This window comes from Haliotis rufescens, unplaced genomic scaffold (genome assembly GCF_023055435.1).
Source record: "Haliotis rufescens isolate VD_foot unplaced genomic scaffold, xgHalRufe1.0.p SCAF_7, whole genome shotgun sequence".
Classification (NCBI taxonomy): domain Eukaryota; kingdom Metazoa; phylum Mollusca; class Gastropoda; order Lepetellida; family Haliotidae; genus Haliotis; species Haliotis rufescens.
The window spans coordinates 37623436-37650281 of NW_025964361.1; the positions used below are offsets into that span (position 1 = coordinate 37623436).

A 26846-nucleotide genomic window follows, 5' to 3' on the forward strand; every position below is an offset into this window, starting at 1 on the left:
TACCACGGCTTTAACAAAATTTCTAACTTACAGTGACTGGATCGATTCAAGAGCCATATTACTGGTATACCAATATCACTGTACTATAAGCCTAGTGAAAAAAAGTCGACTAAAATGTGAATCGACTGGTCACAATGTATGCCCCGAATGTGCGTCTGTCTTCAGTCCCCTGCCTCGTTGCTCATGGTACTGACCAGATAGTAGACAGACTCGATAATCTACAGCCAGGCATATCACTAATTACCGCGTTTCACATTAACTCAAATTCTATCGTTCTTTAAATACTTAACTTTGCTAGTGACTAATTAATATATATCTGAAATATCTCCCATGAGTCCTTATTCATACATGGATTGTAGCGTGACAGTAATGGTCAATTGAATCATCAAAATGAATGCATCACCCCGCACACGGAAGTATTATCGCCAAACGAAATATCTCCCCGTTTCGACAAGCCAAGTGGTAATTAGCAAGCCTCGCTCAGTGCTTAGTCTCTGTCGTCCCGAGGTCATAGGTCATGGCATGACTTGTCACGAAAACTCGTGAGAAATGTGCTAAGCAATGCGCACGGCCTTGGGCGAGTCCATTGCAAGTCTCCGGTAGTTCAGTTTAAGTATTGTTAACGCATATTTTCCCGTGATACAAACCAGCTCGCGTCCTCTACGACACTTTGACCCAAATAAAATACGGAATCTTTACACTCCTCACTGAAGCCGAACAGGATCTCAAAATGAATTGAATGCATTTATTGTCTAACGAATCCAGCAGAAACACCCCTATTTACACAGTCGACCGGCAGACGTACAGCGTATATAGTAGTAAGTGTACGGATGTATATTTAGACAGTGTGTATCAACGATCGATATTATCGAGTGTCACGTATTCACGTATTCGAATCTTCCCTCAACGATGAAACATCTAAGTGCGAAAGAGAGGAAGGTGTACACGGACGTTTTCAAAGATGTTGATGTTAATGGCGATGGGTGCATATGCAAATCGGAGATCGGAGAATTGTGTGTGAAGCTGGGATTTGTTTTCGACGATTCCCAGGTCGAGGTAAGCTTGTCCTGTTTACTAACATGTAAAGGATTGAAATCTCATAACGCACGCCTGTGTGTGTACTGTGAGGGTATTTCCATAATGAACCGAGAGATAAATTATAAGCACAATCTAGGGACATGAATTTCGTATGTTGGGTGTGACGGAAACCTTTGATCGTGAGTTCGAATCCCTGTTCTCCCTGATTATTTTGCAAGGTTTGTCAGCACCATTCCCGTGCTAGTGGATTTAACAAAAATGGTAAACGTCTTAGAGCAGCATCACTTGGGCTTCCCTCACACATCAAGTCCACAAGCCTTGATATTTGTGAAATACTGTTCAAAGCGGCATTAAAACCAGTCTCTCTCACTCTAAATACAATTGGGGCGGTCGGGTAGCCTAGTGGTTAAAGCGTTCGCTCGTCATGCTGAAGACCCGGGTTTCGATTCCCGACACGGGTACAACGTGTAAAGCCCATTTCTGGTGTCCCCTGCCGTGATATTTCTGGAATATTGCTAAAAGCGGCGTAAAACCATACTCACTCACTCTAAATACAATTCTACGACATCAAGTCAGTCAATCAGACAACAAGCAATGTCCGTGCCATGTTTGGTAACCTTTGTTACAACAGTTAACGTTTGTTGACGGGGTGACCACCACAGTTGGAGCATAACTTCCCTTTCGGATACCAACTAACATACCAGTGAAGGTCCGGGTTAGAATTGGTCTTCAGCAGTCCATGCTTGTCGCAAGATCGGGGAGACTAACGGGACCGGGTGGTCGGACTCACTGACTTGGTTGATGCAAGTCATCGCATCCCAATTGCATAGGTCGATGCTCATGATGTCAGTCACTGGATTGTCTGGTCCTGACTCGATTACTTACATACAGACAGTCGTCATATGGCTGGGATATTGCTGAGTGCGGTTTTAAACAACAAACAAACATTGTTTTGCCCTTGGTATCATGGACATTGCTGCAGTTCAACTGGCATATTAAATCTCCTACTCACTGGACGGAGGAACATGCATAATACAACTGACTACATTTGCTTAAACATATCTATTCGTATACTTTTGTTGTTGGTTTGTTGTTTAACGCCGCACTCAGCAATATTCAAGCTATATGACGGCGGTATAATTTTGTAAAATGTTTTAGTGTCATTAAATTGTAACATAGTTCAATGATGTTTCAATGACATTAAAATCTTTAATATTTAAAAAAAATGAAAACCTTGAAAAAAAAACTTATCCCATTGGAGAATTTGTTGGTTTCTCGACAAATTAAAGTAACAGTAGATATGATATAGTATGAATGATTTGAAATAAATCTCCATTTTTAGCAACTATTTACCGAGCTGGACAAAGACAACAGCGGCACAGTGACATTAGACGAGTTCCTGTCTGTCATGCAGCCAATAAAGAAAGAGAAAAAACGGTAAGTACGAACGTTTGCAATTTCACGTCTAACCATTTTGTGTTCGAAACCCCGACATGAAAGGGATGATGGATGCTAAAATAGGCGTAAAACATAGTATTGTTCTCTCGCCATGTGCCACGTTCCACAAAGCGATCACGGCACTACAGCTATCGTAAGCCTGTGTCCAAGTATGGGTCTTACGATCATCTTAGCGCTACGATCGCTTTGTGGAACTTTGCCTCATATTGTTGCCGGTGTTATCGATATCAACAACTGGTTTACCTGGTAAGATTGAAATAGCTTGACCATTGCTGACTGTGGCGTAAAGAAACACAAACTCATTCACTCTTTTCAGATGTGCCACAATCAGGCGAATGTTCAGGAAGGCGGACGTCAACAAAGATGGCGTCCTTACAGCAGACGAACTCCATCTTGCTTTGTCATCTGCTGCTGGTGAGGGTGTGGAGCCGCTACCAATGAGTGAAGTGGAACGCCTCATCAGCGCAATAGACGTTAATGGTGACGGAAAACTTAACTATGAAGAGTTTCTACTGCTGATCAAGCCTGTTGCAGAATCATGACACAGACAACGCCAACTGGATGTTAAGAGTTGACCTGTAATTATTATATAAACCTATTTTTTGTATGTTCTATTATGTTGTTTATGCTAAAGGGATAAATAACATTGTCAGTTGAGTGAGTGTGCATTTAAGCCGCTTTAGCAATATTCAAGCAATATCACGGCGGGAGACCAGAAATGGGCTTCACACATTGTACCCATGTTGGTATTCGAACCCGGGTCTTTGGCGTGACGAGCGAACGCTTTAACCACTAGGATACCCCTCATTGGGGGTCATTCCTGTGTCCGGGTTGTAGTGACATGGCAATACTCTTGCAGCATTCATTCTGTATTCTGAGTAAACCAGTGAGGTTTCGGAAAGACTACAGGTCCCCAGTAACTCATGTTTGTAGGAGGCGACAAAATGGACTGGGTGGTCAGGCTCGGTGACTTGGTTGATGCATTTCATCGTATCCCAATTGCTCATTATGTCAATCACTGGATTGTCTGGTCCAGACTCCATTATTTACAATTTCGAGGCTCTACACTCTTCAAAAAAAGAAACGCACAGGTAGTATGTAGTTCATTGAACCTGACTACACTAAAAATCCGGTATATAAATTGGATATATGTTATTGAAAAATGTTGGTGGTCTGATATTCGACAAACGATGCGTCAAAACGCAGTCATTGTCGATTTGCAATGTCTTAAACGGCGTTGTTGTCACACTTGTTCAACAATGGCATGGAGGGAAACAGTAAAGCAAAATGCACGTGCAAGTTATGGCATTCGTAACTCGTGGTAGTGGAATTAAAAAGGCAAGCATTAGCCAATAATTTGTCATTCAAGTGTCAACATTTTTCAAGTTTGTAAATGCCGAGACTCAGCGCTGCCGATCGGAACATCGCCATAGGACGTATCCAAATAGGGAATCCCAGTCTTCTGTTGCATGCCACTTCAACGTCCATCACAGCACCATTTGCCGCCTTTGTGACCGATACACAGTTCAATTCCACTGCAAACCGTCCGAGAACCGGCCGACCAAGAGTTACCACCCCTGCACAGTATCGCTACATTCGACTGTTCCACCTATGTCATCGCAATGCCACAGCTTCAGAGACTGCAGGACTCACCCCTGGTTTGAGGAGGATATCGGACCAGACTGTCAGGAACCATCTTCGCGAGGCTGGAATCCGACCCAGAAGACCAGTTATCGTCCCTGTTTTGCAACAGATCCATCGAAAGCGACGCTTGCGTTGGTGCCATACCTTACAACCTTGAAATTTGAGAAACTGGAGACGAGTCTGGTTTAACGATGAATCACGATTTCTTCTTCACCGGCGAGATGGAAGACAACGTGTTTATCGTCGTCGAAATAAGCGTTTTGCCCCACATTGTGTATGTGAATTCGACGAATTCGGTGGCGGTAGTGTCATGGTGTCGGGCGACATATCCTTCACCACGAGATCTGACTTGGTTGTGGTTCAGGGAGATTTGACAGCAACTTCTTCAACCTCACCTTCTTCCAATCATTGACCGCCAAAGGGAGCTGTTTCAACAGGGCAGGTAACGCTCCACCGCACACAATTCGTGCAACGGTTGACTATCTTCATAATAACATCAACGTCTTGCCTTGACCGTCGAGATCTCAAGATCTCAACCAAATCGATCACCTCTGGGATGAACTCGATCGACTTGTACCTCAACGTCAGAAGACGCCACAGACACTCCCACAACTTACACGTGTTACAAGCAGAATGGCACAGAATTCCGCAGGACAGAATTCGTACACTTATCCAGTCAGTGCCGAGGAGATGCAGAGACGTGATTGCTGCCCGGAGCGGTCACACGAGATACTGAGTTGAGTGCCTTCTTGTGGCGTTATGTGACATGACAATGAACAATTTTCAGTGCCTTTGTACAACGACAACATATGACTATCGAGCTCCAAAATTTCATATTTGTATCTATGATATTAAATTAAATATATCGACTTTATTAGGTACACTATACATTTCCTAAAAATCTACCTGTGCGTTTCGGTTTTAGTTTTGAAGAGTGTATGTCGAATGACAGTGGCAGGTATCGTGAATAGGTTCGAAATCTCTGAAACACAGTATGTTTATCTCCTAAATGAGTGTTAATTGTTGTGGTTATAGTTCCTGAACTAAAATGACACTGTCATTGATAAAAGCAATTTCTGACAAGGACATGCATCTAGAGATTGCTTGAAACATTTATTACAACAATTACACTGGCACTGGGCAACAAATTAAAACAATATCTCTGGACAGTGACAACGTGATGCCGCGGTCTGATGCCTTGGAGCTTACACTGCAGAGTTGTGTCCCTTAGCTGGAGAGCTGGTTCTTTTTTCTCGAAAATATATGTCTCGGATCCACACGGAAAATCAGTGGTTCGCTTAACATGCTTGATGTTCTGAAAAAAGTGTTGTAAAAAACTTGTTCGGCTTCTGTCTTTTAATACAAGTGACACCAGCGGTACGATCGTATTGTACTAAATTATTGCGCGGCAATACATGAACGGACAAAACATGATCTAAAAGTATTTGTTTCATATAATATTTTGTCAACATAACCGGACACACGCGTAATAAAGAAGAGCACAAGCAAGTCGCAAGATTGATAAAAGTGCTGGTATCGGCACCGACACGTGGCAACAATGTAAATAATGAACTTGGTAGTACAATTGTTTGTATCACCTAACACAACTTCAACCATACCAATCAAAGAATTAAATACTCAGATATTTCCCAATACATCCAATACCTCACTCAGTTCAACATCAGTTGGACTCCCTGCACTTGCCGGTTTAGATGACTGATAGAGCCTGCTTCTGTGGGAGGCCTTCCATGTTGGTGCCTGGCATAGTATCTGTCAACAAGGGAGTTCGTATTGGAATTTAATGTGCACACGGTACCTGTGGGGTACAAGATACAATACAAGACTGGGTCATCAATATATATCTCCCCTGTTCTTCATTTGTTGTTTGAGATTAACACTAAATATTGTCCTAACACCGACAGGCAGAACTATTTTTCTAGAATAGTTGGGAGTATTTACCCACATCAACAGGAGAGCTGGAGTATTTAGACATGATATAAAGACAGTATAAATAATCTTTAGAAAATTAGTTGAAATTATTTGTACATGTGTACATTGTGTTTATAAAGACAAATGTTGTGACGTAACAAAATGCAAAACTTGTTTTCTATAAAATGACCAAAACATCCCTAAAAAGGCATGGTTGAAATAAAATGATTCATTAATAAACAGTGAAGGGACTGTGAGTTCTGCCCCGGGAGCCACACCTTCAACTGAGTCTAAATCCCAACTTGTTTCGGGAATCGAACCCGGGTCTTCGGCGTCACGAACGAACGCTTTAACCACTAGGCTACCACACCGCCCCTGTATGTTAATAGTTTATCACAAGCGTTATATACCCGGGGCATTAACAGTGCGAACTCTCATTTGTTCTTATTCACAAGTTGATGTCGCATTTTCTCAAATCAAGTCCAGAGTTGATCTTATTGAACGGCGCAAAGTAACGTACCGTAAGGTACTTGTTTTGTAAAAATATCCATGTGGCCCATCGTTACGTGTACGAGCCATTATCAATTTACTTTACTCAAGTGTGTTTTTGTTGATAGTGAAATGCATTGTTTACACGAAGGCTATTTACCAAAGGCGTCAAGTGTAACACGCCTTGAATTTCGCTGCAAACTTGAGAGGGAGACATTTCATCAATTGCACTTGACTTGTAAACCGGCTAACGCGGCCGTCTCACATTGTCACGCAAACAGCATGTGGGTTCACAAATTGCAACAAGTTTTCCGCATCTTTATTTTGAAACACAAAGACTAGTCTTATCCACATACAACATTTAATTTGGATCCATGTTGATGCCTTATATCAACCATCTTCCCGAGGCAAGGGAGTTAACTGACTTTATAAGCCCAGTTTGCCAACTAGGTTGGAATTATAATTATGGAGTTATGTTTTTGTTTGGACTAACGAGTCTATGCATAGTCCAATCAAAATCGCGCAACGAAATCGACATCCGGTTCGTAAACTGCCGTGCAGGATTTGCAAAGCATGTGTACTGTCGCACATGCCGTCAACAGAAAATTTCCAAATCTTTTCATGACTTTAATCAAGTGATTTGATGCACTTCGCAAAGAAAGATCCGTTTTATTACAATATAGATCAGATCGTCTTCACTGGGCGCCGCCGTTTTGTTTGAAACAAATGCAAGTAATATGAGAGGTAGAATCTGATTGGTCAATAGAAAGGACATAACTCGTAAAAGATCACTGGTGGCGCTACGATTGAGCCGCGAAATTCCAGCCTTGTTCGGCAAGGGTGGAAACTGAACTTTTTCAGTCAGTTAACTCCCTTGCCTCGGGAAGAAGCGTATCAAATGTTTCTTGTGTGTTGTGATTTTGCCAGAGGTTGACTTTCACGTTATACATTTGTCAGAAAGACCAAAGTGAAATGCCAACAAGTATTACATGACCAGGGTGCCGTTGTACAAAACAACCTTAGCGCTTCGGCTGTCGTTAGTTTATGTTAAGGTATGGGAGTTACGGTCACCTTAGCGCTAAGGTCGCTTTGTACAACGGCACCCATAATCCGATTCATCTGATCTCATGGTGTTTAATGGTTTGAAACTTCCCATCTTAACTAATGGTCATCAAACTGGAACGTCCTTGCTTAGGTTACCATATGTAAATTATATTAGTCGCTTCTAGTTACCCACCATTTCAGGAGCATTATTCAAATAATAATTCTCAAATGATCGTCAAGAATGACTAACCTACACAGATATTAATTGTGAGGAATGTGCGACGATACCTGAGTCAGCTTTCTTCCTCTTCCTTGAGAAGAGTATGAGGTCAACGACCTCAATTAGGGTGAGGATACTTCCGCCCAGGCATAACCCGATACTTCCGCCAATGTCACCTGAAATTTGAAAGAGACTGCTTCTTCACTACATCTTGTTTTGTATACTTTAGGCAATGACTACAACTGATGTTATTTGATTTAATAAGAAGACGGGAAACCCAGGGAGGAACGCATGAATGTATTTTTTTCTGTTATGCCAAGTAGGGTGTCCCGAGAAAATGATAGCTTATTGATGGGCACCGACAGCAAGCTGATCAATGTGCAGCTTATTTGGGTTAATGGTGGGATATTGCGGGCGTCAATCTGGTATTGTATGATTCTGGGTGTCGTGGTGTTAATTTGATTTTTTCACATGAAATCTTGATATTTTGCTACATTCTTCGTCCTTCATTTACAATATTCTTCTCTTGTTGTATATTTTATTTGTTTGTTAAATGTCACACTCAGACAAATTTCAGCTATATGGCGGCTGCCTGAAAATGATCGAGTCTGGACCAGACAAACCAAGAATGGTTATATGAGCCCGCCGTCGGGTACGATGACACGCAATTCAACATAGTTACCAAGACTGAACACCCTATCAATGCTGTCTTTAAGGACCAGCTGGAATTTTAGTCTAACCAGGAATTCTCACGGACCGCTGCGGCATGTAAAATTGAATATAACGTTTGTTTGTTTCTTGTTTAACGCCGCACTCAGCGATATTCCAGCTATATGACGGTGGTCTGTAAATATTCGAGTCTGGAAAAGATAATCCAGTGATTGACATCATGAGCATCGATCTACGCAATTGGGATACGATGACATGCATCAACCAAGTCAGCGAGCCTGATCACCCGATCCCATTCGTCGCCTCTTACGACAAACATAGTGGCCTTTTAGGGCTAGCATGGGTTGCTGATTATGACGTATACACCAAACGACCTGTACTTACACACGAGCCCTTCCACGGAGTAGGCCTCAGACTTGACCCTTTCCTCCACGCTCAGGTCCTCGAAGTAGATGTTCACGTTCAGGACGTTGTCTCTGACAAAAGTTCAATGGCCAATTCTATTTCACATTCTGGCTAATGACCCTTGAATGTTTATACATGTAGTTATATACGTAACAGTTCCTGCTTGATTTCAAAAGTTTTACAAAGCTTGATCTATAATGATAGATGATGCGCCCAGGGATCGTAATCGGTCACGACAATTACAAATGCGCATCTATACGCCCGAAAAGAAGGAGCTAAGCCAGTGGGTTAAATGGACGTCGGTTATCTGAGTTTAATGTATTCAATATACAGACATCGCAAAAATAATATTGTGAAATATGTTTGTCATTTACCAAGTCATGTAAGCGTCGGTTCGTTAAAGGGGCTATCATGAGTGAGTGAGTATTGTTGCTGACAAACGGGGATTCTAACCCGCGACCATAGGTTTCTGGCACGCCTTGGAGGCGGAACTGAACAACGAATTCATCGATATGAGCGAGCGAGTTTGGCTTGATGTGTAGGGGAAAGCCCGAAGTGATGAATGTGTATAGTGCTGGGATTCGAACCCACGATCCTAATTTTCTTGCACGCATAGCGGGCGCAACTCTGCGCCGCCGAAGACGATTGGGCCAACCGTGACCTCTCATTGATTTAAATAGTTGTTTCAGGCCGGTATTAAAAGAAATGCAAAGAGTTTATTTATTGCTGTCAAAACACGTTGGTTTATGAAAACGACACCGTCAATAACGAGATATGAAATAATTTCTGAAGAAACGGTCAAAGATAAAAGACCACCGGCGTTTGAAAAGGAGTGAAACCTTTTCTACGCATACGTAGGTTAATTCACATACTGCACATGCGCACCATTAATGGGAAAAGTGAGTGAGTGAGTATGGTTTTACGCCGCTTTTAGCAATATGCCAGCAATATCACGGCAGGGGATACCAGAAATGGGCTTCACATATTGTATATATGTCGGAAATCGAACCCGGGTCTTCGGCGTCACGAGCGAACGCTTTAACCACTAGACTAATGGGAAGAGGCGACAATAACAATATGTCTCGTCGCGCATTTTAGATTGGGCGACAATGCGACATATTTTGAGTTTTAAAGAGATTGTCGCATGTCGTGCTTTAGTAAAAAGCTGAAATATTATTTGTAACGCAACAATGCGACAAATGGTAAAAATTTCGCATTTATTGCATGTCACGCTTTGATTGATTATGATACACTTTGCTTGTTTGTGTAAGGGCGTCAACGCGACAATGTCCTTTCTAGTATTCCATTGTGTAGTGCCATTTTTAATCGACGAATCATGCCGCGGCCTGCTTGCTCTGGGCGTTATCGAGTGCCCTGCACAATTATCGCTCAGGTAACATCATTTAACGGAAATGTTTCTTCGCTCCATAAACTGTGCTACATTGGTAAAAACCTTGGAACCATCTATATCAGCTCTGCACATGTCTGTTACACTATCAGTCAATGGTAGGGATCGCATCAACATTTATGCTCGGAGTAGGGATCATTTGAATTTGAGGTCTGGACAACCTCATTGCATTAGCTGTCTAAAAACAGACACGCGTCACCACCACACGGCCGTATGTAATCACTGGTGATGGAGGAACCGAGTGAACCTGCTATCATCAATGATTTTCAGTGATCCATTCATAAATTTGCATCTCTATTTTGCCTTTTACTCCCAATGGCATCTGTATCGGCAGATAATCGAGACATGTTATTCTGTGGCGTTGACGTTATATATTTACAAGCCCGTGAGGTGTTGACGATGAAATTTAAGAAATTAAAATGAATTTAATCATTTAAAAACTCACTGATAAAAAGAAGGTTGTAGAAAGGTGTACAGCGGCTGTTGAAGGTGGACCAGGTGGGTGACTGACGGCATGTTTTTGAACTGCACCATGTAAGTCCCCAACGTCTGAATCAGACGCAGCATCTTCCTCATGTAACCCACAACGTCATTGTAGTGCATCTGAGAGAGACTCATACCCCCGAGAGTATTCGGCGTAGAGGAGCCGTCACGTGACTGCTTGTTGATCGTCTGCACCCAGGAGTTCACATCTTCAAGATGTTTTCGGATTTGTTTAAAGTAAACTTGAACAACGCCCCGCATTAATTCTATTCGTTTAAACTGTAGCTTTGGTTCCTGTACGGCGTCATTCGCAAGCGTGGTTTCCAAACCCCAATTTAATACATTTGTGGGCCAGAATGACACATTGTGGGAACCTTTGATGAGTCGTCCTGGGACTTCTTTCAGATAGTTGGTTATCGAATGCGCATACATCATTGGGGTAAGTTTTTCATCCGGGTCATTGACGACTCCTTCTACACTGGCATTACTGAACAATGTTGCAGCATTTTCTGAAAACGTTACGAGTGAACGCTCGAGATCTACCAGCCTCCGGCGCTGCTGGCGTACATTGTCAGCCATGACGGCCAGGAGATCAGTGTAGGCAGGGTCAAGGTCGTTCAGCAAGCCCCAGATCTGGACTTTTAGAGCCTCATTAACGTCAGTCAGAGATGGTTGCTCATGGGAGCTTGGTGTTAACTCCGACATTGCTTCGTCTGCCAGGGACAGCCTGTTAGCATACTGGCGAGAAATGGCAGTTTGAGACAGAATCTTGGAGAAGTGTTCTGACTGGCAGGGGAATGGACAATCGCAGTGCTTGGTCATCCCGCTACTGAAGAATGTCCCTACCAAAGACAACAGTTAACCCGTAATACCGTATTCGACAGTAATATGCGCCCACGGCGATATTTGCTAATATATTGGCTAGTGAACAATTCCAATTAGCACCCCCGATTGATCAATGTACAAAGACTTATTTATTCGCGTATAATACGCACCCGTGTGTTATATACACCCTCTCGTTTTTTCACTAAAATAATATTCTAATAAGAGCCCCCTATTTCTAATTTTGAGAGCGCCCTGAGCGCTTATTACGTCGAAAACAGTATTTGAGCGAATTTAAAAAAGTTTAATTAAACATTATCCGATAAAAAAACAGGCTATTTTTTCGTTGTTCGACTTGCGAGATTGTGACCTCTGAGTGAGTGGTTGGCTTCTCTCTTCCCCATCACTACCCACACATCTCTATGGCTTCTCTCTTCCCCATAACGACCAACACATCTCAGTGGCTTCTCTCTTCCCCATAACGACCCACACATATCAGTGGCTTCTCTCTTCCCCATAACGACCCACACATCTCAATGGTTTCTCTCTTCCCCATAACGACCCACACATCTCAATGGCTTCTCTCTTCCCCATAACTACCCACACATCTCAATGGCTTCCCTCTTCCCCATCACTACCCACACATCTCAATGGCTTCTCTCCTCCCCATAACGACCCACACATCTCAATGGCTTCTCTCTTCCCCATAACGACCCACACATCTGAAAGGCTTCTCTCTTCCCCATCACTACCCACACATCTCAATGGCTTCTCCCTTCCCCATAACGACCCACACATCTCAATGGTTTCTCTTTTCCCCATAACGACCCACACATCTCAATGGCTTCTCTCTTCCCCATAACGACCACACATCTCAATGGCTTCTCTCCTCCCCATAACGACCCACACATCTGAAAGGCTTCTCTCTTCCCCATAACGACCCACACATCTCTATGGCTTCTCTCTTCCCCATAACGACCAACACATCTCAATGGCTTCTCTCCTCCCCATAACGACCCACACATCTCAATGGCTTCTCTTTTCCCCATAACGACCCACACATCTCTATGGCTTCTCTCTTCCCCATAACTACCCACACATCTCAATGGCTTCTCTCTTCCCCATAACTACCCACACATCTCAATGGCTTCTCTCTTCCCCAAATATTTCAGCCCTGGCTTCTTCCTTCCCCACCCCGTTAGCCTTTACATCAGACAAGTACATCCTTCACTTACTCTTCGTCCTGTCAACACACTGTAGCTGCTTGAGAAGACTGCAGTAGGGCCTGCCATGCTTGTCTGGAACACAATCAGTTATAAATAACAGTCACCCTTTTTTAACGTTCAAACTCGAGAAAGACACGAGACGCTGTTTTCACACAATAAGTGATCGTAAATGGACACTTATAGTGAGACAATGGTTGATACGCAACATGTTTAAAGACAAGGACCAACCCTTAGTTTCAAGTGGTCGTCCCTGCACAGATGAAGGTGAGGTGGGGTGAAATTGGGTTTAACGTGGCGTCCAAGATTATTGCACTTATATAGCGACGTGCATGCACGTGTGTGTGTGGCTGCTTGTACTAGTCCGGACTGATGCCGATTTATAGTGCTAGCTCACTGAGATACCATGCCGCAGTTTACCATGAATACCCCACTCAGACACAGTATATTGACTCCGAGCCGACCAGTCCTTGTTTTAGCCCCTTAATGCCGAGCGCCAGACAGGGTAACAACAAGTACCATATTTTAACGTCTTTTGGTATGACGCGGCCGGGGATCTAACCCCTAACCTTCCGCTCTCCGGGCGGACGCTCTACCACTAGACCACGGAGGCGGTCGCACAGGTGAAGCATGAATCGTTAATAACATGAGGATCATACAAGAACTGTGGTGGTCATTAAGGTCTACTCGGGACGTCTCAGATATTAACGTGTTTATGATACGCAATGTCTAACTTGGCATGTATAGTTCCACACAGTCACACTTTTCCCTGATGTGTGACGTAAGACAATTTAGCCGACATCTCAGGGGAGTGTACTCTGTGTCCTCGGGGAATTCATGCAGAGTTGTCTTCCCGCATGTCCCATAAGGCGCCTGCATGTCGTGGACCTGAAACCACAACGAAAGGCTTTATGCACATGTTCTTGGAGATCCGGGGTAGAATAGGTCTTCAGCAACCCATGCTTGTCATAAGAGGCAACAAACGGGATCGGGTGGTCAGGCTCGCTGACTTGGTTGATGCATGTCATCGTATCCCAACTGCGTGGATCGATGCTTATGATGTCAATCACTGGATTGTCTGGTTCAGACTCGTTTATTTACAAACCGCCGTCATATAGCTGGAATATTGCTGAGTGCGGCGTTAAACAACAAACAAACAAACAAACAGACTTGTTCTTGGTCTCAAACTATAAGATTAATTGATTGTATTTATTTCCTCCAATACTGAAGATTACAATTTCAAGTACGTTATCGGGAGTTACAACAGATGCACATGTTTGTTTGTTTGTTGTTTAACGCCGCACTCAGCTATATAACGGCGGTTTGTAAATAATCGAGTCTCGACCAGACAATCCAGTCATTGACATCATGAGCATCTACGCAATTAGGATACGATGACATGCATCAACCAAGTCAGCGAGCTGTATTTATGTAAAACTCTGATACGGTTTACTCTTTTTACACTTTACCTTCACGGCCATGGGTAAGACAGCTTTTTTACTGGAGAGGCTTGGTTCGGATCAACTCCAGGCGAGTTTGATTTGTTTGTTGTTTAACGCCGCACTCAGCTATGCACCAGCTATATGGCGGCCGTCTGTTAATAGTCGATTCTGGACCAGACAATGCAGTGACTGACATCATGACCATCGATCTACGCAAATGGGATACGATGACATGCCACAACCAAGTCAAGCGAGCCTGACCACCCGATCCCGTTAGACGCCTCTTATGACAAACATAGTCGCCTTTTACGTGGGTTATTGAAGATCTATTCTAATCCGGATCCTCAAGGGTGAGATGCACATGTACAGTATTTACAACACATAGAGTGGTGGGTAGGATTAACTCCATTTGTAGAGATATTTTGAGGGTACTAACATGCATTCCTCCCACATGTTGTGTTGACGTGAATGACGTCAATATATCCGCCGAGCATAAAGGACATTATAGCATTGCCATTATTTGACCACATACTTACAAGATCATTAGCATCAATGATATCGCAACGTTCAAAGTGTGAGTGAGTGTGGTTTTATGCCGCATTTAGCAATATTCCAGCAATTTCACGGCTTCACTGATTTTACCCATGTCGGGAATCGAACTCGGGCGTGACGAGCGAACGCTTTAACCACTAGGCTACCCCACCGCCCCTGTTCAAAGAGATCTGTCACGCATATTAAAGGTTCGTATCAGGAATATGTTTTACAATATCATTTGCGGTTATCGCATTATTCAAATGTTTTCAAAGACAACAATGATCATATCAATATAGTGATGACTGAAATTGCAAAAAATAATCATGATAATGACATGAACTGTACGACTTGATTGATCAGTCTTCTGACTGTGTACACAACCAACCAAGACAAGCCAGGGTTGTTTGATTCCGTTTTAAGCTATATTGGTGTTAAAAACAATCATACATGCTACAGTCTGTAGTCCGAACTTGAGTTTCATTTTGATTTTACAAAATTATGTAACCTTAAAAAGCTAATTGTTGTCATCCTCAGCGCAAGTAGTCTTTGAGTCTTGGACGTGGTTGGAATTATTATATGTTTCTGCAACTACCAGAATGATAAATATGAAAGAACAGTTACTTTTGGTTTTGAGTATACATGCAATTGCAATTCAAAACTAAAGATATATAGAAGAACCTACCCTGGTTTTCTTCAGGCCTATAGCTGTACTGAACCCCACTGTTACCCCGAAACCAGTGGAATCAGCAAAAGCCTCGGTCTCATCGGGAGCGGAAATGACAACAACGGCTCCAGCCGAGTCACGTGATTCACCCATGTAGTCATACTGTTCAACCATAAGGGAGAGGCTGAGGCCGCTCTGGTGGCCTGGAAAAGCGTTAAGTGTTTAAATTGAAACGCCAATAATTTGTACAGGGAAACAGGGAACATGTATGATTCCTTCACTATTAAATGCATTGATGTATAGTATTGTCATCCACGTATTTGATTATGTAGTAATTGATTATATATCCACTAATTTATACATACTACTAAAAGTTTGCTAAGGATCACCACTTTAAAAGGTAATACGTCAATTTGTGTACATCTATTGAAATAGGCAAAGACAATATTGCGTAAAGACATGTTTAATTAACAAAAGCACTTTGTCATATGCCATTCATGCCAACAAACAATTAACACGCGACCTCCTATAATTAGTCAGATCTCCTGTCAAAATGAGAGTATCCGTAAATCCGTAACAAAATCACGAAAGTTTCATTGTCCAAAGGATGAGTGATCCTGGCACAATGACATCGTGCTTTATCGTCCATTAGGATGAAGTCCGGTCCGATCGCACCAACATACGGTCTCACGTTCACGGTCAGAATGTCATCCCTGTAGCGCGCACACCTCACGGTCATCGTGGTCCGTGTCTGTAGAGCATAGAGATCGGTTCCTCCAGTTCTACTGATGCCACCCCCAAATCATGATTGAGTCCCCTCCATTGCACCTTCCCGAGGCAGGGGCGGTCGGGTAGCCTAATGGTTAAAGCGTTCGCTCGTCACGCCGAATACCCTGGTTCGATTCCTGACATGGGTACAATGTGTGAAGCCCATTTCTGGTGTGCCCCGCCGTGATATTGCTGGAATATTGCTAAAAGCGGCATAAAACCATACTCACTCACTCACGCTTCCCGAGGCAAGGGAGTTAATTGACTATAAAAGTCTTGTCTCCACCCTTGCCGAACTTGGCTGGTATTATGATGTTGTATTTTGGTTGGACTTACAAGTCTGTACATAGTCTTATCAAAATCGCGTAACGAAATCGACGTCTGGTTCATAAACTGGCGTGCAGATATCGGTCGATTGAAGGATTTGCAAAGCATGTGTACCGACAACAGATATTTCCCTGTACTGTCCAATTGACGGGGTCCAACTCAAAACGTGCCTGCCTGTGATTTCGGGTCAGTGGGATGAGAATACATGCCCTCCATGGCCAGCCTCACGGAGACGATTTACGCACTGTCTGAGTATAAACGTTTACGCCACTGGCGTTCTGGAGGTCATTTCTAAGTATGGTGGCAGTCACGAAGTGGTGACGTCATGCTGCAATCAGGAGAAACCTGTCTTCCTGTTGTGTGGTGGAACTCTGTTGGAACCATCTACATGTCGCTGGGTAGCTGATCCAACCGTCTGGTAACGATTCCATGCCCTGCTGATCACAATTTGCCTGACAGAAAATACGTTTGCAACGCGACGTTGTGTTGATCCAGTTTCAAGCATGCCTATGCATCTGCCTACGTAGTCGGTCGTCAAACGACGTCTTTGACGTTAAGGGGGCATAAGTGCATGCGGTTGTTGCAATCCTTATAAGCAAATGTTGTCCTCTCTGATAATGATCTTTATTTGTTGGATGATTTTTTAATATCATCAAAACTTGATCTTCAGCAAACTTTAAGTAGTATATATACACTGGGTCCATTCGCTACAATTGTTTCGTTTTAGAAGAGACGCCATCACCTGAATCACTCCAGTGTCAAACTTACCACAGATTTTCTCTCGCTCATGAGAGTTGAATGAATGGCGTCTTCAGCGTCGTGCTGTTCGAATCGGGTTCAAAACAAAGCTATGATAGCGAACGGGCCAATGTTATCAAGGCAAAAGAAAGTATTCACTTGACAATTGGATTTGACCAAACAATTACAAACGCTATTATAAAGTTACCAGGCTGAAAAAATCGCCGAAATACTGCAAACGTTAGGTCCAAAACACAATACCGTATCAAATCACCATCGAATAACAATTTCTTGTTTGATTCATTTTTAGCCACCCTCAAACACAGGTGTATACTTTCTTTTGCCCGACAGTTAAACATGGATTTAAATAGACAGGATATTCGAGGCTACTTTGCCCATATACCGATATAACTGACACATACCACTAGTGTCCACTTGGAGTGGTGTCTCCTTGTCATCCGCTTTGAACTGGAAACATACACCAAGGTCAGTCATCACTGTTGAGAAGTTAGCCGGTCCACAGGGCAGACGCTTCCATTTACACCTGCAATAGGAACATGTTCCTCATTAGAACCGTCAAGGCAAGGAGTATTCATGTTCTTAATCCGGTCACTGGTTAAAATACCGAACAACACAGCAATGGGTAACACGGCGTTTTTACTGGAGAGGCTTGGTTCAACTCCAGGCGAGTTTGATTTGTTTGTTGTTTAACGCCGCATTCAGCTAAGTACAAGCTATATGACGGCCGTCTGTTAATAATCGAATTTGGACCAGACAATGCAGTGACTGACATCATGACCATCGATCTACGCAACTGGAATACGATGACATGCATCAACCAAGTCAGCGAGCCTGACCACCCGATCCCGTTAGACGCCTCTAACGACAAGTATAGTCGCCTTTTACGACAAGCATGGGTTGCTGAAGACCTATTTTAACCCGGATCTTTACGGGTCCCAGGCGAGTTTGAAGCAGGGTTTCTATACACCATTTGACTCATCTGTAAACTAAAGTTTTCGATTTTCATCCATCTAGCAAAAAATGAGTAACTCATGATAACACAATGAGTAGGTGAACACTTCAAACAACGTCCAGAAGCGTTCTAAAAATTGGCAAATCAAAATGGAGCCAAGTTTGTTATGAAGGAAAGCAAAATGGTATTTTGTTACGAGTTCTTTTCTCATGCACAACTTCCTGAGTAGACTCCTATCAAGGGTACACAGTGTGTTCTTATCGTGGCGAGGTGTCTGAGAGCAGAATTAAGCGAAGTAAGTCACTCACTCACCCTTTCAATAGTGTTTCCTTCTTGTGCGCCATTTTCTTCAAGAAATCCAAGCTGCCGGCAGAGGAGAGTAGGTCATCATACTTGTCAGACAATTGGTTTAATTTCTTGTTTCCACTTCTGACTCGATGGTACTGGTTTAGAGCTTCATACAGTGTCGGTGATTTTTGGGAACCATCCGTCTCGTTAAACACTTGAGTGGACCTGTCAAGGTTGCAAAGCCTAGCGTAAATACATTGCTAGTGAGAATGGAATTACAACATTGCCCGCTCCTTTGCCATATCGATTTGTGTTAGGGGTCTTCCTTTCTGAGAAGCATTGTGCGTTTTCAAGACGTGACCAATATCCAGTGTATAACAAACCCCCACCCCAAGTCCAACCCCGTGCACCACCCCGGAATCTTCACGGGAGGTGAGGTGAGGTGAAATGGGGTTTAACGTTGCGTCCAAGATTATTGCACTTATATAGCGACGTGCATGCACGTGTGTGTGTGTGTGTGTGGCTGCTTGTACTAGTCCGGACTGATGCCGATTTATAGTGCTAGCTCACTGAGATACCATGCCGCAGTTCAACATGAATACCCCACTCAGACACAGTATACTGACTCCGAGCCGACCATTCCTTGTTAAAGCCCCAGACAGGGTAACAACAAGTACCATCTTTTAACGTCTTTTGGTATGACGCGGCCGGGACGCTTTCCGGGCGGACGCTCTACCACTAGACCACGGAGGCGATAATCTTCACGGGACTCATGGCATCATGTAATGTCCATAACAAAATATTTCACTATAACGCAGTTGTTTTAATGTGTGGCTCAGAACTTACCAATCAACCCTTGTATGGAATCTACCTTTCAAATATTAGGTTTGACAACCAGTAGCCAATAATAAACTGCACATAGTAAATATATGTGACCATGAGATAATAATGGACCTTATAGGTAAAACATCACATTTAGACTTTTCATTATATTTTAAAACTACAGCATCTTCGGAACGCAAGAATACAATTCACAAGCTTCAACTCATATTTATTACAGAGATACACGACATCACATATGACGATCTTCACTGAAGTAAGTTGACGTCAAACGTCTTTATGACGTCACAGCACAATTTTATCCTAGCACCCATAAGATCCCTTTTCTTGTGGTAGGTCTCTTGTATTACCCTACATGTGCATCCAGTGTGTATAAGTATGGAATATATGCCCTGGCTCGATACATTATCCCAGTATTACTGAAGCATATCTTTGTTTCTCTGATACGATTCCTTGGTGAGATGTGTGAAGGTCATGGTTGTGGCTTGTACCGTTCATGACAAGAACATAACTGGCTTACCTGAAGGTGTTCTGGTTACAGATGGTGATCTTGGGAAACTCCACAGCATCCTGGTAGTGGATCTGGGTGTCAAGGGAGGTTGGGTAGGTGAGGTAGTAGACGAGGCGGCCATGGATGTTCCACACCATCCAACACACGGCGGCAATGATCACTAACAACCATGTCAATCTGAAAATGAAAATTAACTTCCCCATCTATACACTTTCCATATTTATTTGAAAAAAACGGCTTCATATAAGAGGCAAGTTCGTAAGTTCGCTGTCGGAAGAAAAACGCGTATTGACCAAACCACAGCGAAAATCAGTGATGTCATGGCGCTGTGAAATAGTTTCCCCGTTCATTTTTCACCAGTACGGTAAACGACATAATGACACGTTGTCAGTTGTCAAATTGAAAGGGTATTCGTGTTTTATCAATGCGGTAAGGCGTTGACATAACAGAAAACGCTACATTAGAAATGTATTTGTTTTCCAATGTGACATGGGGCAATAATTATATGTGCACGTGCCTTTTTGGAATACTTTTATCACATCTTTGAAATCAGTCAATCCCATTTCACAATGAGCTGGCTGACAAGCAGTTGTCAAAAGGCGACTGTGCTTGTCGTAAGAGGCGACTAACGGGATCGGGTGGTCAGGCTCGCTGACTTGGTTGATGCATGTCATCAGGTCCCAATTGCGTGGATCGATGCTCATGGTGTCAATCACTGGCTTGTCTGGTCCAGCCTCGATTATTTACAGACCGCCGCCATATACCTTGAATATTGCTGAGTGCGGCGTTAAAAAACAAACAAACATCAATTAGAAGTTTACCCTACTTCCTTTTTATTGAGACTGTTTAAACCCTGACAATTTCAGAATACCCTGGTTTATTTCATGAATCATGAAGTGCAATATATTAGGCACCTTCCTTTTGTTCATCCTAGTCCATATAATTATGAAGTCTCTTTGGGAGAAAGTACATATAATTATCCCTGGCATCATTGAGAATCATTATTTCTGTTCAACAAATATGATTTCTAAGACTTCCTTTCAACCAACAGGAACTTATTTTAACCGTGTCAATACACTTTGACCGTGCTGTTGGCGCTCTAACACAAGTAATGACGAACCCTGGTAAATATGTTTTTTGGGGGAATGAGTGTATATACACACGAATAAGGAAATAGAAAAGTCGGTAAACTTCAATTAGCAGAAATCGTTTATATAAGCAAACGAAACAAAGCTGGTAAAGAGGTTTACAGGAATATAGACTGTATTTGGCGTTGGCCAGTGATCAATACCTGGAGAACTATAATGGAACAGAATTGTGGACTTATGGACGTATGCCAATGCTTTAACACCACTCCAGCATTAGAAGACCCGGTAAAGCGATAGCCGTATCTTCCTGTGTGATTACTTTGAGCAGGAAATGTGTGATATCCTATTTTCAGTAAACGTCACTAAATCAATATCAATGGAGACCCTTGTTAAACCAACATATTACCTTGCAGTTTCTCTTTGAAAAACTTGACCTGTATAAAAATGTAAAAGCATGAAATCTAGATAAAGCATTACCCGGACGTGTTTCGTAAAGTGCGAATTCTTTAATTGATATACATTTTCAGAGATAACAGTGTATTCAGCAAATTATAATCTTCATTTCTAAAGACAATACTTAGAAACGAAACAAACTAGGACATACCCAAAAAACGTGTGGCTTCTTTTCTACAGCGTAATACCCTTTTATTCTACCACTGTATTTATGTTGGTTGGTTGATTGGTTGGTTTGCTTTTTTTCACGCCGCACTCAGCAATATTCCAGCTATATAACGGCGGTCTGTCAATAATCCCCGGCCGCGTCATACCAAAAGACGTTAAAAGATGGTCCTTGTTGTTGCCCTGTCTGGCGCTCGGCATTAAAGGGCTAAAACAAGGACTGGTCGGCTCGGAGTCAGTATACTGTGTCTGAGTGGGGTATTCATGTTAAACTGCGGCATGGTATCTCAGTGAGCTAGCACTATAAATCGGCATCAGTCCGGACTAGTACAAGCAGCCACACAAACACACACACGTGCATGCACGTCGCTATATAAGTGCAATAATCTTGGACGCCACGTATAACCCAAATTCACCTCACCTTCATCTGTGCAGGGACGACCACTTGAAACTAAGGGTTGGTCCTTGTCTTTAAACATGTTGCGTATCAACCGTTGTCTCACTATAAGTGTCCATTTACGATCACTTATTGTGTGAAAACAGCGTCTCGTGTCTATCTCGAGTTTGAACGTTAAAAGAGGGTGACTGTTATTTATAACTGATTGTGTTCCAGACAAGCATGGCAGGCCCTACTGCAGTCTTCTCAAGCAGCTACAGTGTGTTGACAGGACTAAGAGTAAGTGAAGGATGTACTTGTCTGATGTAAAGGCTAACGGGGTGGGGAAGGAAGAAGCAAGGGCTGAAATATTTGGGGAAGAGAGAAGCCATAGAGATGTGTGGGTCGTTATGGGGAAGAGAGAAGCCATAGAGATGTGTGGGCTAAAACAAGGACTGGTCGGCTCGGAGTCAGTATACTGTGTCTGAGTGGGGTATTCATGTTAAACTGCGGCATGGTATCTCAGTGAGCTAGCACTATAAATCGGCATCAGTCCGGACTAGTACAAGCAGCCACACAAACACACACACGTGCATGCACGTCGCTATATAAGTGCAATAATCTTGGACGCGACGTTAAACCCAATTTCACCTCACCTCACCTCATGAGTCTAAATTATATCGACATTCAGTTTATTGCTGTTGGTAAATCAAGAAGAAGGGAAACCATTTCAGTAGAAACCCTCTTCTAACAAATGTCCATGATATACACAACACAACGCGACACAACGGGTGTTCCTTTTGTTCCAAAGGGCAATAACTCTCCTTTTGAAATGATATAAGCGACGGTCCAACCTGTCGCTTCCGGCCTGGTTCCCAGGTCAATGCGCGGTGCGACAACTTGTGATATGTAGAGACGGAGCCAAGGTATAGCGTTACGCTGTTGCGCTGTCGGTTTAAGATTGAACCGTACGGGTCAGCGCACCTTGCGGGTTAGGGAAAGGAAGGTAAATTGAAAAAGATCGCCCATTGGTTGAGTCACTGGCGTCACCAAATACTACCATACTGCCATCATCTATGGCATCACATATAAGAATATACACGTTTTTAATTTGGCGGTACAGACAAAGATTGAGACTGATACAGACTGAGATTGCATGATGCAATATGTAATGAGGTGAGGTGAAATGGGATTTAAAGTCGCGTCCAAGATTACTGTGTGTGTGTGTGTGTGTGTGTGTGTGTGTGTGTGGCTGCTTGTACTAGTCCGGACTAATTTTGTCCGATTTGTATAGTGTATATACCAAGCCGCAGTTTATCATGGATGACAACTCAGACACAGCTTACTGACTCCGAGACGACCAGTCCTAGTTTTAGCCCCTTAATGCCGAGCGTCAGACAAGGTAACAACAAGTACCATCTTTTAACGTCTTCTGGTATGACGCGGCCAGGGATCGAACCCCGAACCTTCCGCTCTCTTGGCGGACGCTCTACCACTAGACCAGGGAGGCGGTTCAAGATATACTGATGTATGTTTATTGGGAAGTGTGTATAAAAAAGATTGTTGTTATAGAAGAACTGGGCCACAAAATTGCGGATATAGTATTACCACTGATTTGTTTGCTTTTGTTTGCTCGTTATTAAACGCCGCACTCTGCAATATCCCAGCTATATCACAGCGGTCTGTAAATAATCGAGTTTGGACCAGACATCATGAGCATCATGAGCATCGATCTACGCAGTTGGGATACGATGACATGCATCAACCAAGAGAGCCTTACCTCCCGATCCCGTTAGTCGCCCAATACGACAAGCATAGTCGCATTTTATGGCAAGCATGGGTTGCTGATGACCTATTCTTTCCCGGATCTTCACGGGTCGTGTGTGATTAGTGCTTTGCCAGCTAACTTCGGATTATTCATATCAAAATATGATCATGACATCGCGTTGACGTTTCATATTCCAACGGTATCAACTTACGTTCATCTAAATGAGTTCGTTTCAATAATATAATACCCAACATTCTCGAAACAACATTCAGTTGAATATGCAACGGCGTGTATCTCTTCCGTCTGGGCGCCTCTTCCTAGATTAGATTATAAGCATTTCCCAGAAATGTCCGTGACGGTTATGTGCTTATGTGCTTCACGGTTATGTGCTTGGTGCTTTGTGTTTATCTATGTATGAACATTCTTTTGTAGTCTTGTATTGTCGCAGATTTGATTGTAGCAGATAATGAGTGTGTTTTAAGCCAAAGCTCTGAATGAAATGCAATACAATGCTTTTAGTCGAAGACTATGGTCTCTGCTCTTGTTTTTACCCAAGCACCTCTGTAAGCACGTATCCCGTGTTACACAACGCGCATTTCAACACGCTTCTGTGTGATCATTGGGTATTTACCGGGCATTGATCTCAAGTTTATTGTAACTTTATACTCAGGGACCGAACGATGCGATGCACCTATTGGTGTTACTAATGGCCAAATACCCGATGGCTATGATCATTGATTGCCAACTGTTATCGTTAGCAAGATAATGATGCTTTGAAATGTTTTATTCAAACTGAATTGTACAGGGATCTCAAATATGGTCAACACGTCAATCCGAGCCGAGTGCAACCAAACAGTCCAGAAGATAATAGATTGATATGTTATGTACATTGCAAAGGCCGTTTATTATTCACACCTATAACACCTAGGGATTAAGAGATTATGGTGCTGTTGGATTTTTTTAAAAATGAAAAATAACTTGTTTCACTGTTTCGTGCGCTGGACATGCTAGATGCCCTAAAAATGTTTCTGCCAGACTTCTTTCTGAGAAAAAAACCGAATGCCTCGAAAAATGACCCAAAACACACACACACACACACGCACGCACGCACGCACGCACGCACGCACGCACGCACACACACGCACGCACGCGCGCGCGCCTTCCCACTCATTCACTCGTGGTGTTAACATCGGTGAAACAGAAGGACTACAGAGCTACAAGCTCAAATGGGAGTTACCTCCTTGCTGTGGTGGCGTCCGGGCCAAGCAGGTACTTGAAACCGGAAATACCGATATTGTGAGCCAGGTACTGCAGTGCCGGCTCTGTCACCTTCACCATCGTCGACGAAACCTACACGTCCTGTAAAATAGGAGTTCTCAGTTCATTAATGTTGGTTGTGAAAATGTGTGTTTACTTGTTGTTTAACGCCGCACTCAGCAATAGTCCGGCTATATCACGGCCGTCTGTAAATCATCGAGTCTGGACCAGACAATCCAGTGATTGACATCATGAGCATCGATCCACGAAATTGGGATAGGATGACATGCATCAACCAAGTCAGCGAGTCTGACCACCCGATCCCGTTAGTCGCCTCGATTATTTAAAGACCGTTGTCCTATAAATGGAATATTAAACAAACAACAAACAAACATCCGTTGCTAGATGAATACGACCCCTGGAAAACGTGGATAACATCTACAGGCACAGATGACGCATTCCTTCTTGACACTGCATCCTGCTCGTTTGGTTCCTTTTTCTGATGTCCCAGTCGTCGAAGGCGCCGCAATGGCGAAAATTGCCATTTCTAGGTTTGTTAACACCATGGGCGTGCTCGTGACTGTTCATAATTGATCATCAAACATTCCTGACTAAATTTAAACTAACTTCCAGGAATAAAAGTTCCAAAAACTGTGTAGAAATCTAAAGATGGGAGGACAAAGTAAAGTTTAATCAGTTATAATGTATATTTGTTATAACACATATTATATTAACCGTGTAGAAACAATCTTAAAAAGCTCGAAAGTCACAAGTTAAGCAATATTCCAGCAATATCACGGCGGGGGACACCGGAAATGGGCTTCACACATTGTACCCATGTACCCCGGTTGGAGCCCGAGATTCGCCCCGGTTATGAACCTTGGTTTGCCAGCATCATACCCGTGATCATTGGTTTCACCGACTGGGTAAGTAGCGTCCAACGTCCAACGGGCTTTTTCTCCCACACTAACAAGGTATGTCGGATATATATGAAATACTCTACACAGCGGCGTTACACCAAACTCACTTACTTATAATGAGGGCACCTGATGTCATGTAGTATAGATATGAACAAGAAAACAGCGTTATCACAACCCCCGGGACACCGGAAATTGGCTTCACACATTGAGCGAACGCTTTAACTACCAGACTACCCCACCGCCCGTGAGTGATATGAAGTTAATGTTGAAAAAGATGGAGTAAGGGCCTTAACCCTCTAAACATACATGAAGCAAAGGACGTAACATTGGAAAAAAAATCGAACTCAGTCTTGAGTATCTCTTTGATAACTTGCAAAGCTTCATTCGTGTAGCTTCAGAAGGTTCTGAGAATACCAAACTACTAGAAATACCAAAACATCAAACGGTACCAGTTCAGCATATGTTTGATACATATGCAAAGTTTCATAGTAGAATATTAAACGGTTTCCGATTTATGCTTCGAAAGAGAATGCTACAAGTATTTGTGTCTGAATCGAAGTTGTTGCCAAGGAAATACAAATGTGTTTTGGGTTTTTTTAAAACCCAAACATCAACAGGCACCAGTTCAGCATATGTTTGAAACAAATGCAAAGTTTCATAATAAAATATTAAACGGTTTCCGAGTTGAGCTGAATCGTGACGAACGGACGGATTGACAGCACCAGTTCCTATATATCCCTCCCACTTCGTGGCGGGGTATAATAAATTTGTGTGCAAAAGGTAAAAGAAATACTTACACGACTGCGAACAGGTCAACTGCAGTTCCCTGCCGAAGCGTCGACAAGCGAGAGCGGTGACTGTGTTTTATATTGTGGTTTACCATCGATCTCGGGTAATATACT

General features: G+C 42.9%; 2 protein-coding genes across 2 annotated transcripts; one reads left to right on the forward strand and one right to left on the reverse strand.

Annotated features, from left to right (window-relative positions):
• The first annotated feature begins 662 nt into the window (after positions 1-662).
• LOC124144145 (calmodulin-4-like) lies at positions 663-3103 on the forward strand. The gene is made up of 3 exons (XM_046513397.2): positions 663-1056; positions 2381-2475; positions 2813-3103. The coding sequence occupies exons 1-3, from the start codon at positions 910-912 to the stop codon at positions 3036-3038; spliced, it is 468 nt and encodes a 155-aa protein (XP_046369353.1). The 5' UTR covers positions 663-909; the 3' UTR covers positions 3039-3103.
• A 2146-nt stretch (positions 3104-5249) lies between these two features.
• LOC124144213 (acid-sensing ion channel 1A-like) lies at positions 5250-26829 on the reverse strand. Its single transcript, XM_046513507.2, has 13 exons — positions 26742-26829; positions 25005-25126; positions 19927-20094; positions 18591-18791; positions 17728-17849; positions 15491-15675; positions 13567-13720; positions 12845-12907; positions 10750-11629; positions 8876-8967; positions 7891-7998; positions 5806-5910; positions 5250-5455 (listed from the first exon to the last, which is right to left on the reverse strand). Exons 2-12 carry the CDS (start codon positions 25103-25105, stop codon positions 5849-5851), a joined length of 2136 nt encoding a protein of 711 aa, XP_046369463.2. The 5' UTR covers positions 25106-25126; positions 26742-26829; the 3' UTR covers positions 5250-5455; positions 5806-5848.
• Between the last annotated feature and the right edge of the window lie 17 nt (positions 26830-26846).

Excerpts from the sequence above, each read along its gene's own strand:
- LOC124144145 (XM_046513397.2), top strand. The coding sequence starts at position 910 with ATGAAACATCTAAGTGCGAAAGAGAGGAAGGTGTACACGGACGTTTTC. Across the intron at positions 1,057-2,380 it reads TCGACGATTCCCAGGTCGAG|CAACTATTTACCGAGCTGGA; the intron begins GTAAGCTTGTCC and ends CTCCATTTTTAG. Across the intron at positions 2,476-2,812 it reads ATAAAGAAAGAGAAAAAACG|ATGTGCCACAATCAGGCGAA; the intron begins GTAAGTACGAAC and ends CACTCTTTTCAG.
- LOC124144213 (XM_046513507.2), bottom strand. The coding sequence starts at position 25,105 with ATGGTGAAGGTGACAGAGCCGGCACTGCAGTACCTGGCTCACAATATC. Across the intron at positions 11,630-12,844 it reads GTGTGTTGACAGGACGAAGA|GGACATTCTTCAGTAGCGGG; the intron begins GTAAGTGAAGGA and ends TGTCTTTGGTAG. Across the intron at positions 7,999-8,875 it reads CTCCGTGGAAGGGCTCGTGT|GTGACATTGGCGGAAGTATC; the intron begins GTAAGTACAGGT and ends TTCAAATTTCAG.